The sequence below is a fragment of the Magnolia sinica genome, chromosome 15 (assembly GCF_029962835.1).
Source record: "Magnolia sinica isolate HGM2019 chromosome 15, MsV1, whole genome shotgun sequence".
Lineage (NCBI taxonomy): Eukaryota > Viridiplantae > Streptophyta > Magnoliopsida > Magnoliales > Magnoliaceae > Magnolia > Magnolia sinica.
This window is the reverse complement of record NC_080587.1, coordinates 47,533,120-47,546,113: the sequence shown is the minus strand read 5'-3', so window position 1 is coordinate 47,546,113 and position 12,994 is coordinate 47,533,120. Positions and strand designations below refer to the sequence as shown.

General features: G+C 39.5%; 1 protein-coding gene across 2 annotated transcripts in view; it reads left to right on the top strand.

The window, feature by feature from the left end:
- LOC131228002 (ERAD-associated E3 ubiquitin-protein ligase component HRD3A) overlaps positions 1-8,766 on the top strand; it is a 44,320-nt gene extending 35,554 nt beyond the window's left edge. The window contains exon 6 of one of the 2 annotated variants that reach the window (XM_058223817.1): positions 8,528-8,766. In XM_058223817.1, coding sequence (XP_058079800.1) covers positions 8,528-8,719 — 192 coding nt within the window. In that variant the 3' untranslated portion in view covers positions 8,720-8,766. Of the gene's footprint in view, positions 1-852; positions 1,373-8,527 lie in introns of those variants that run through there. The other variant, XM_058223816.1, reaches the window with a different exon arrangement.
- Positions 8,767-12,994: the final 4,228 nt, after the last annotated feature.

The following is a 12,994-nucleotide window of genomic DNA, read 5'->3' as shown; positions in this document are numbered from 1 at the left end:
CCCAGTAGAATATTGGAATAGTGAAAGATAAACTACTTCATTGAAATTGGAATTTCTTTACTTCCAATTTATTTAAATGAAACCTCACAAAACTCTGAAAATGTAATGCTTTCACCTCCTAGAACAACCCCAATTTAACAAGATTTCCAACTATTGAATTTATTAAATATCAATTGAATCTACCAAAATAGCAAGAAATGAATCTACAATGATGTTGCCATGCTGTATTGTCCTAAAAGAGCTTATGGAAATCCAGAGAATCAACCCCCAAGATCTTCAAAGAATTAGTAAAATCTTCACTTAGATCCCCCAAAGTAGACCCTGAATTGAGGTCCAAAAATCTTCAACTAAAACCCTCCAAAGTAGAACCTGGATTAGGCCCAAAAATCATCAACAAACAGGCATAAATCAACACTTGTTGGGACTCATGGTGATCTCTGTTCCCCTTTTTTTTTTTTTGAAGGGTAGCCTCATTTTGATATTTGAGCCTACATCGGTTGAGAACTTCCAACTACCAAGTAGTACCATTTCTTTTTTATGTTCTTCTGGAAGTGTTTGGACTCTCAGGATTGTGTACCTTGGTTATTTTCTCCCATTTTCAAATCTACGTGTCAGGGTGTGCTTGCTTAGGGTGTGCCTGTGCTGAACAAATGTAAAATTTTTAAGAGGCCCTGCCTGATGGGCCCCACCCAATGCATACAGTTCAGGATTCAACCCTGAGACAGGTCCAACAATTCCCAACCGTAACATGCTCTGAATATGAATTGTCTAGTGCTCCTCAAAGTAATGAAATCCTTTTGTTTGGTAGTCATTTCTGTCTCTGAACTGAAGGTGGTTGTGCTTACATTCCAGGTCGATTTGATTGATTCGCTCCCCCAAGTCTACCCCAGAGTGGGAGCATGGGTAGAGGATGTGGTCATGGATGAAGGGAATGCGACCATCCTTACCCTCATGGTCTGCCTGTTGACAGTCCTTTATCTCCGTGAGCGGCAAAGACGGCATGCTGTGGCACCTCCTCTCCAGCCCAATGATGCACCCAACTAACTAACAGGGACGGTTGGAAAGTCATAGCCACACTAATAGGGAAGATGTAAAAGATAAAAAAAGAAAAGAAAAGATAAGGTATTTTCTCTATTCTCTTTCATTTATACTTTTGGAAGTGGTTTTGACAGTTATTGGATTTTTCTCCCAACTAAAAGCATTGTTTATATGAGAGTAGTGAAGAGGGAGGAGATTTTGCGGGTACAGGGATCCCAAGCCGTAGAGTACTCCCAATACAGTGACAACCATTTGTAACAATAAATAGAAAATAGCAATTTAGTTTGGGGATGATGAAGAGCAGTTGAATTTTTTATTTTTATTTTTATTCTCTCATGTTATTCATCCATGACCGTTGATTGGCTTCCCATTGGCATTTTTTCCATGCACACACTTGGGGATGCTTGGATCCTTCCCGATGCTTCAAAATCTATGAGCCAAAGTGTCCTTGTCATGTCATTGAAAGTTATGTATTGGATCATCTCTCTCCTTCTCTCATCAAGTTGGCTGAATGTGGATGCACTGTTTGAGTGTGATTCTTTGTATGGGTTGCCGTTTCTGGAGACGATTATTCCATGATTTTTTTTATATATATTAATTTGTTTGTTCAGGCTAGTAATTGGCCTTGGGGAGACTTTTTTCTTTCTTTCTTTCTATTTTTTCTCTTCCATTGTTTCGTTCATTTTAAAAGTTTTTATTTATCAATTTACATATTTGAAAAAATATTATTTATCTGACACTCGGCATCACGTGCCAATCTTGAGATGCCATACCTTTGATCAACGTCTTTTTAACTATGCATTTCTTGCCTGAAAAAGGGTGGTAGGATGGTTGGATCATCTAACAAAATTTCCTCTTATAGGCTGTTGTCAATTCAGCCTTGAGTTAATTGTGCGTGGAGTGCATGATAAATCACTCCTGTTGCCTCTATTTGGTTGGATTGCAGCAGATGATTTCAATTTTGGAAATGAGTGGTGAAGAGGGATGGAAGGGGAGTTCCATCCGACTGTGTCATTTTGTTTAAGATTTGAGTTATGAGCTATATCCCCACAAGGACCTCGGATTCAAGCAAAGTTTGTGTGAGCAGTACTCCGGACTCCGGAGTTGGGACTAATTGGCATAGATAGGCTATGTAAATGGTGTACTGATTGATTAATTCTGTTCCATGTTTGTGAAACACCCTGGAGCAGTGATGAAGGGTGGATTTGAAACATGGAAGTGGCACCTTGATGCATTCCTGTATGCATTTACACATGTTACACGTAGGGTGCTTGAAGATTGATGATTACATGGAACATGTGATGTACGAGCCCCCAGGAGAAAGCATTTTCTCATGTACACCAACCCAATTACAAGCAATTCCACCATTTTTGCAGAGAAACTAAATCCATGATGGTTATTGTGTCAGGATGAGACTAGCACTCTGTTCCTCTAAATTTAGATGAGCCCTGCTGGGAAAACTTGAACAAGGCACTCGTCTCATTTTTACAAAACCTAAGAAGTCATGATCATTCAAAACTCAAAAAGTGTTCGTGTACCTGATGGACCATGTGAATTTAGACACCTAGTGCGATGCTCGAGTGTTTGCCTTGATAAATAATGGAAGAGTAGATTGTTTGCTTGAAGAAATCTAAAACGACCCTAAATATATTACAGTAACGTACTTCCTTGAATCCAAACGACCCCAAAATCTACGACATCAATGTTGATGCTGGAAGCAGCTTTTAGCAATGGGTAAACACACGAAATATTAGACTTGTTATTCGTTAATAGGGAGGCAGCACCTGTGGAACTGTAGATCGCTCTTGGCTATCTCCACAGCTCACGGCACATGCATTAGCAATAGCTCAGAAATGCATATGGATTGGTTGCTTTTCATTCAATTCTTTGCCAGCAAATGGTGGCAGAGAATTAGGGAGACGGTAAAAGAGAAGGATGCTAGTGGGGCTCAGCTCCCTAACATGGCGTCCTCCTTCCGGGTCTAGAGGCAAATCCCCCGCCACAACATTCCATTGTCCCGGAAAATTGAAGTTGCCTCAGCACGCACAATGGACATGAGAATACTTGGATAGGCAGAGATATCTGGTCTGATTAATGCATTTTTGGATCGGACGCAACTGGCCCGTGTCAAGTTCCTGAGGTCAGAAGCTATGTGGGGCCCACAGAGATGCCCGTGACAACAAATGAATCTGCCCCCGATGTCTTCCAACAATGAGCAAAATCTTCATCTAAAATCCTCCAAAAATGGAAAATTGGGCTTGATTGTGCGCCATGTGCTTATATCTTTCCCCCTGGGTTGGAAAGAACTTGACACAGACGAGAAGATACTTCAAATGGTAGAGATCCGATCCAATCTTTTCGCTTTGTCATCCATGATCCATGTGCATCAGAACAGTGTTCGAAATAATCGGTATTGTATTACATATCGCACCCTTGGGATATAGTTACATATCGGTTATCGTATGGGATATATTGTTTGTATCGGGTAATTTATCGCACTTTTTTGGGAATCATGGGGAAGTTGGTTGAATGTTTCAATGAAACTTCTGGAATTGTTAAAAAAAGGCCGTAATACACACCTTTTATCATAACATGTAAAAAAAGTGCACATAGTTATAGGTTTCCTTTGTATAGGGTCCTAAGCTATGTGCTATGACTGAACTAATACAACTATATTTAAATTGAATTCATAACATTTATAAATGTAAGAAGACATGTACATAAACACAACCAATTCATTCAAAAGGAAAAAGAAGTAGAATTTGAGAAATATATTTTAATAATTTTTGTATTTTTTATTTTCCAAAATACAAGGACTTAATAAATCAGTAGATCAGGCCTCATACATGCTTGATTTCATGTTTGAAGTGCAACATTGCAAGCAATTTGGGAGAAATTTGAGAAATTTTGAATTTCAATTTCCCCCAAACCACCTACCCTCTAATATGGAAAATAGAGCATATGTGATGATCATTTCATCAAACACTTCTAAATAGTTTCAAATTGCACTCAATTGGTCATTGGTTGAAGGAAAATTCGAAAAAATAATAATATTTTATTATTTTTTAATTAAAAATAATTTTTATTTTTTGAAATTTTTAAAAAAGTTAACAAATTGGTAGATCAGGCCTCATACATGCTTGATTTCATGTTTGGAGTGCAACATTGCAAGCAATTTGGGAGAAATTGGGAAATTTTCAAAATTTTCCTAATTTTGCCAAATCAGTCCACCTACACTTATATCTCGAAATTGAAGGTTGAAATCCTTGATTTTTCATGCAAAATATGGAGAATTAAGGATTTCTTCTGACTTCACACTCATTTTATATGATTTAAACAAAAGAAAGGATCAAAACGAAAAATTACTCATTGAATGAGAAATGGCCTCAAATGCAAGAAAATCTTGATTCTGATTTTGAATGTGGGTTTTTCTTCCAAATGCAAGCAAAGGATGGACCGAAATCCAGCCACTAACAGGTTAGAAGAGAGAAATCTAAAGAAAAATGGAAAAAAATAATCTATTTTTGGGGTTTTGGGAAGGGTAGCGTGCGTTTCCTGTGAAGTTTCGACCATATTTGTCGATATCAACAGATATCGTCGATACATCGTAAAAACCTTTACAAAAAAAATGTCGATAGCGCACGATATCTCGCGATATCGTCGATACATACCTATACTTTGTGATATTTTGTGATATTATCGCCGATATTCAGGAATTTGGGCCTTTTTTTTTTTTTTTTTTGTTATTACTCGTCGATTTTGTATCGTTGACATCGGCTGATATTATCGATATTGCAAACACTGCATCAGAATGGGGCTTGTTCTTCCATTTGACTAAGCACCTGCTTGTATTGTCTTGGTCTAGTGTAAGGAGTCTTCCAACATGACACTGATTCTAACTCTTGCTTTTTTCTCTTCCTCCTTCTGAGCTTCTATACGCTGAGCGATTTCTGCCATTGTGCTTGTCTAGAGTAAGGAGTCTTTATGCATGACACTTATTCGATCCCTTTTGCTTCTTTGATTCTGCTTCCGAACTACTATATGCTGGGTGACTTATGCCCATCCTATTTATTAGATTCGGATGCCTAAAGCCACTTCATCAGGTGCACGTGATATTAACACCATCATTGAACGAAGAAGTGTTAGCTGGAGTTAAATTCACCATATTTTGGTCTGCCAACATGGTCTCCCCAGCAAGATGTGACATGCATCCACAATTCATCCTTAATCCAATAGAGAAGGATGCTAAGAACTTGAATTTAACAAAGGCATTACCTTCTTGATCCAATGAATCTGGTAGGAACGTGGATGTTCATGTTCTTCCAATTTTAGCTGATCCAAAATTTCTATCGAGACTATGATATCACTGCTTCTCCCATCTATTAGAATCATGCATATCTTCCCACAAGAAGTGCAATTGGTGAGAAAAATATTGTGCTTCAACCATCAGCCCTCATTAATTGCTCGGGGAGTGTCATTGCACGCTGGATAACGAATGTCTCCCCGCCATCTCCATAAGCATCTGTTTAGTTTTTTACAGGCCGTCCTTACATCACATGCATGTTCTTCATTTTTATGCTCTACTTTTGTCAGTAGATGATTTGATGCGTTTTTCCATCTTCTCCTTCATTGGCCAATACTCTGAACTGATGCGAGGGACTTTCAAATGCACAACTGTCTCAACTGCCCACAGTAAAAGCACGTGTCGTAAGTGCTACTGTCTCCCATTTTGGGTGCAAAAGTCCCTTATCTATGGCCATCTACCATCCCTTGACCTAAAGGTGTTAGTCAGCTGCCCCATTATTAATGATGGTCCTTATGGGACACCACATTGTCTCCCAAGTCTCCAATTAATTATCTCATCTTCTTTTGATGTAAGTGTGTAATGGTTGATTGAGTCCTTACTCATGCCTCAGTGGTAGACTCAGAAGAGTTTCAATACGAGGTCATGGGTTCATGTACCCATTGTGGTGAAAAACCATTGTGGGTGAGTGCGTGGGTTTAAAAAAAAAAAAGGTGTGTAACAGTTGAACATTTTAAGTACCTCTTTGAAGCAAAGCTATTCCTTATGTTTTGGTTAAGACCATTAAGATAATTTGAAATTTTCTAGATTTCTCTATATGTACTCGTCCTCTGCGTCAGAAAACTCTCACTTGATTAGTTACATTGTCACTATACGAGGGAGTTGATCTATTTGCTCCGTAAGTGCTTGGGTCAATTGGTCTACTTCTGTGACCCCTTAATATGCCACTCATGTCAAAGCCATTAAGAGACACTGTAGAGCAAAAATCTGCGAACTATCATTGGGATTGACATGATTGAGAGGTAATTTGGTGGGTATTAGGAAAGAAAGGAATTTCAACAGAATATATTGACATGATTAAGGATATGTATGAGGGAGCAATAACAAATGTGAGGACCACTAGTGGAGAAAAGTGAGTTCCTAATTATTGTAAGCTTGCATTAGGTGTCATTGAGCTTATACCTTTTCGCATTGGTTATGGACAAGTTAATGAGGCATTTGTAGAAAGAGATTCCATGGTGTATTTTTTGCAGATGACATAGTTTTGATTGACAAGACGAGGGAAGGCGTAAACAAACTTTTGGAGGGGTGCTTTAGAATCTAATGGATTCGAAATTAGTTGGACTACAATAGACTATAGGGAGTGCGATTTTAGTAACAACATGAGGGAAAATGAAGAATATGTATAGATTGCAGGCCAAAGTTATCCAAAATGACCGCTTTTGGTATCTTGGGTCGACAATAAGAGTGGAGAGATTGAGAAGGATGTTACCCATAGAATTCAAGCGGTGGAAGAAATAGAGATTTGCCTATGGGGTTTTAAGTGATTGTCGTATACCACTCAAACTAAAGGCAAAAGTTTATAGGATAGATATAAGACCAGCCATGCTTTATTCGATAGAATGTTGTGCAATTAAGGAATAATATGTTCATCGGATGAGTGTAGCTGAAATGAGGATATTGAGAGAAGCAAATGCATTTGAGGAAACTTAGGAGTAGCACTAATATGTAACAAGATGAGGTAAAATAGACTTAGATGGTTTGTTATGTGCAACAGAGACCATGAACTGTGTCGGTAGGAGTTGGTACATGTTGAAGGCTACAGATGGGAAGTGGAAGGCCCAAAAGGACGTGGGTGGTGGTAGTAAGAAAAGACTTGATGACCTATGGTCTAAATGAAGTCATGAACCTTGATAGACTGGAATGGCGGAACAAGATTCATGTAGCTGACCCCAATTAAATGGAATAAGGCTTAGATGATAATCATGATGATCATCGTTGGCTTTGATTCCAAAACAATCTCAATGCCCAAATGGCAAGAATATATGAAAAACACACCCAGAAGAATATTAGAATTGAGAGGGATCAATTACTCCATTGACCGTTATGAGTCCTTTTTTTCTATGATGGCCGTAATCGGCCCCATAACATGTAACAGTTACAACCTTTACCATTATGTAACAGCTGCAGCCATTATGCAACTGTTTTGGCATACCATGAGCCGACCCCAATTAATTGGAATAAGGCTTGGATGATAATGATGGTGATGTTCAATTTGGCTTTGATACAAAACAATTTCAATACCCAAATGGCAGGAATATAATTAATTATACACCCAGTAGAATATTGGAATAGTGAAAGATAAACTACTTCATTGAAATTGGAATTTCTTTACTTCCAATTTATTTAAATGAAACCTCACAAAACTCTGAAAATATAATGCTTTCACCTCCTAGAACAACCCCAATTTAACAAGATTTCCAACTATTGAATTTATTAAATATCAATTGAATCTATCAAAATAGCAAGAAATGAATCTACAATGATGTTGCCATGCTGTATTGTCCTAAAAGAGCTTATGGAAATCCAGAGAATCAACCCCCAAGATCTTCAAAGAATTAGTAAAATCTTCACTTAGATCCCCCAAAGTAGACCCTGAATTGAGGTCCAAAAATCTTCAACTAAAACCCTCCAAAGTAGAACCTGGATTAGGCCCAAAAATCATCAACAAACAGGCATAAATCAACACTTGTTGGGACTCATGGTGATCTCTGTTCCCTTTTTTTTTTTTTTGAAGGGTAGCCTCATTTTGATATTTGAGCCTACATCGGTTGAGAACTTCCAACTACCAAGTAGTACCATTTCTTTTTTATGTTCTTCTGGAAGTGTTTGGACTCTCAGGATTGTGTACCTTGGTTATTTTCTCCCATTTTCAAATCTACGTGTCAGGGTGTGCTTGCTTAGGGTGTGCCTGTGCTGAACAAATGTAAAATTTTTAAGAGGCCCTGCCTGATGGGCCCCACCCAATGCATACAGTTCAGGATTCAACCCTGAGACAGGTCCAACAATTCCCAACCGTAACATGCTCTGAATATGAATTGTCTAGTGCTCCTCAAAGTAATGAAATCCTTTTGTTTGGTAGTCATTTCTGGCTCTGAACTGAAGGTGGTTGTGCTTACATTCCAGGTCGATTTGATTGATTCGCTCCCCCAAGTCTACCCCAGAGTGGGAGCATGGGTAGAGGACGTGGTCATGGATGAAGGGAATGCGACCATCCTTACCCTCATGGTCTGCCTGTTGACAGTCCTTTATCTCCGTGAGCGGCAAAGACGGCATGCTGTGGCACCTCCTCTCCAGCCCAATGATGCACCCAACTAACTAACAGGGATGGTTGGAAAGTCATAGCCACACTAATAGGGATGATGCACCCAACGAACTAACAGGGATGGTTGGAAAGTCATAGCCACACTAATAGGGAAGATGTAAAGGATAAAAAAAGAAAAGAAAAGATAAGGTATTTTCTCTATTCTCTTTCATTTATACTTTTGGAAGTGGTTTTGACAGTTATTGGATTTTTCTCCCAACTAAAAGCATTGTTTATATGAGAGTAGTGAAGAGGAAGGAGGTTTTGCGGGTACAGGGATCCCAAGCCGTAGAGTACTCCCAATACAGTGACAACCATTTGTAACAATAAATAGAAAATAGCAATTTAGTTTGGGGATGATGAAGAGCAGTTGAATTTTTTATTTTTATTTTTATTCTCTCATGTTATTCATCCATGACCGTTGATTGGCTTCCCATTGGCATTTTTTCCATGCACACACTTGGGGATGCTTGGATCCTTCCCGATGCTTCAAAATCTATGAGCCAAAGTGTCCTTGTCATGTCATTGAAAGTTATGTATTGGATCATCTCTGTACTTCTCTCATCAAGTTGGCTGAATGTGGATGCACTGTTTGAGTGTGATTCTTTGTATGGGTTGCCGTTTCTGGAGACGATTATTCCATGATTTTTTTTATATATATTAATTTGTTTGTTCAGGCTAGTAATTGGCCTTGGGGAGACTTTTTTCTTTCTTTCTTTCTATTTTTTCTCTTCCATTGTTTCGTTCATTTTAAAAGTTTTTATTTATCAATTTACATATTTGAAAAAATATTATTTATCTGACACTCGGCATCACGTGCCAATCTTGAGATGCCATACCTTTGATCAACGTCTTTTTAACTATGCATTTCTTGCCTGAAAAAGGGTGGTAGGATGGTTGGATCATCTAACAAAATTTCCTCTTATAGGCTGTTGTCAATTCAGCCTTGAGTTAATTGTGCGTGGAGTGCATGATAAATCACTCCTGTTGCCTCTATTTGGTTGGATTGCAGCAGATGATTTCAATTTTGGAAATGAGTGGTGAAGAGGGATGGAAGGGGAGTTCCATCCGACTGTGTCATTTTGTTTAAGATTTGAGTTATGAGCTATATCCCCACAAGGACCTCGGATTCAAGCAAAGTTTGTGTGAGCAGCACTCCGGACTCCGGAGTTGGGACTAATTGGCATAGATAGGCTATGTAAATGGTGTACTGATTGATTAATTCTGTTCCATGTTTGTGAAACACCCTGGAGCAGTGATGAAGGGTGGATTTGAAACATGGAAGTGGCACCTTGATGCATTCCTGTATGCATTTACACATGTTACACGTAGGGTGCTTGAAGATTGATGATTACATGGAACATGTGATGTACGAGCCCCCAGGAGAAAGCATTTTCTCATGTACACCAACCCAATTACAAGCAATTCCACCATTTTTGCAGAGAAACTAAATCCATGATGGTTATTGTGTCAGGATGAGACTAGCACTCTGTTCCTCTAAATTTAGATGAGCCCTGCTGGGAAAACTTGATCAAGGCACTCGTCTCATTTTTACAAAACCTAAGAAGTCATGATCATTCAAAACTCAAAAAGTGTTCGTGTACCTGATGGACCATGTGAATTTAGACACCTAGTGCGATGCTCGAGTGTTTGCCTTGATAAATAATGGAAGAGTAGATTGTTTGCTTGAAGAAATCTAAAACGACCCTAAATATATTACAGTAACGTACTTCCTTGAATCCAAACGACCCCAAAATCTACGACATCAATGTTGATGCTGGAAGCAGCTTTTAGCAATGGGTAAACACACGAAATATTCGTTAATAGGGAGGCAGCACCTGTGGAACTGTAGATCGCTCTTGGCTATCTCCACAGCTCACGGCACATGCATTAGCAATAGCTCAGAAATGCATATGGATTGGTTGCTTTTCATTCAATTCTTTGCCAGCAAATGGTGGCAGAGAATTAGGGAGACGGTAAAAGAGAAGGATGCTAGTGGGGCTCAGCTCCCTAACATGGCGTCCTTCTTCCGGGTCTAGAGGCAAAGCCCCCGCCACAACATTCCATTGTCCCTGAAAATTCAAGTTGCCTCAGCACGCACAATGGACATGAGAATACTTGGATAGGCAGAGATATCTGGTCTGATTAATGCATTTTTGGATCTGACGCAGCTGGCCTGTGTCAAGTTCCTGAGGTCAGAAGCTATGTGGGCCCCACAGAGATGCCCGTGACAAATCCACTCCGTCCATCGGTTTCACAAGATCACAATAGGACGGGATTCTAAAAATCAGGCAGATCCAGATCTTTGGTGAGCCGCACAACAGGAAGCAGCAAAAACGGTTTAGCTGCCACTAGGAACCAGTGATGTGGATGGGACCCTGATCATGGGGCCCACCTCCATGTATGCATTGTATATCCATGCTGTCCAACCGTTATGCTAGTTTATTTTAAGGCATGGTCCAAAAAATGAAGCAAATACCAATCCCTAGTGGACCAGACCACAGGAAACAGTGGTCATTGAACGCTCACCATTAAAAACTTCCTAGGGTCCACCGACCTGTTGATAAGTCACAGACTTGAATGAAGGGAAAATACAAATATCAGCTTGATACGAAACTTGTGACCCACAATTTTTAACGGTCAATGACCACTGTTTCCTATCGGTGTGGTCCACGTCAGATTTGCATCTGCTTCATTTTTTGGGGCCATGCCCTAAAATAAGCTGAAAAACAGAGATATACAATGCACACATCGAGGTGGGCCCCACAGTCAGGGTCCCACCCACAGCTGGTTCTGGGGTCTGAAACGGCGGGGATTGAATGCCTACCATTGTAAACTGTGGGTTTACTGATGCAGTTTATCTGAGTGGTAATAACCCAATGGAAGGTTTGGATGGCATATGAACATCATCGTCGGCTCCAGGAAGGTTTCAACAGTGGACGTTTCCATTGTAACTGTTTCTCATGGTGTGGCCCACCTGAGTTTTGTATCTGCCTGATTTTAGGAATCCTGTCCTATTGTGGTCTTGCAAAACTGATGGACGGGGGGTGGATTTGCCACTGGTATCTCTGTAGGCCCCACATAGCTTGCAACCGGGGGGTAGTCGCACCCATTTGGATCTCACATAATGTGTTCGTATTGGGATGTGTATCCAAAAAAGACGCTAAATCCCACCCTAAAAACACATTGGAATTGGCAGAAAGCTTTTTGTACAAATGCATCGATGCAGTTAGAGATGAACCTCAAAATGCACGAACAGACTCTTTATCTAAATAAATACACTCTTGAATGCACTTTTCTAAAAACTATTGTCATCTCCTTCGTAAATACACTCAAATACATGCACTTTTATCAATGTACATTAACGTAGTTATGTCCAAGGACCGTTATCTCCTCCGTAACACATAAACCCGACTATATTTTCTTTAGTTGCAAATTTCAGCTTTTGCCTGTATTTTGTTTTTTGGATTTTTTTTCTTCCCTAAAACTTGCAAATTTACAACCAAACGTAGAAAAGCGCTGCTCTAGCACAGCATATTCAGTGCAGAGGATGTGGGGCCCACCAAAATCAGCAAATTCAAGCTACGAAGAATCTTTTTGCAAACTATCAACTTGTACATGGTCGGTGTCACAAAGCAAAATCATGTCATTCTTTAACTGAATGTGTTAGTGAGACTGACAAGATCCTCAAGAGACCTTGGATCATTAGACCATGGTCATCACCCGTTTAAATCCATCTCCAACTATCCGCACATAAGAGAGAAAATCCCTTTCGGTCCACCACCTACAAAATTTCACCTGCAGCACCCTCTTTTCTGTTTGCCTTCAAACACACACATCCAACCTAACCTAGCACTGAGATCTACCTACTTATACCCACTTTTATTAACTGATACCTATTTCTGTGCTCCTCAGTATTTTTCACAACCTTCTATCATTCCCCATTACATGAAACAACTCTAATCCATGTCCATCTTTTGATGGCTCACATTTTTGCCTTCTTAGAGTAAACACCAGTCTCTTTTTTTACAATCCGACAACAGGAGCATTCTTCAAACCCCCCCAAAAAAAAGGCAAGTTGTCAACTTTACCAGATTCACAGATGACGAAGGAACAAAGGAAGAGAGAGACTCGAGAGAAGTTTTTTTTAAGACAATTTTTTATTGGAAAAAGGCCCCAGCCTGAATATACAAATATACAAAATATACAACTCAAAAACGAAACTACCGCCAACCGCTTTGGAGCTGAGACAGTGAAATTGACGCCAATGCCCACACCCTTACATGGAG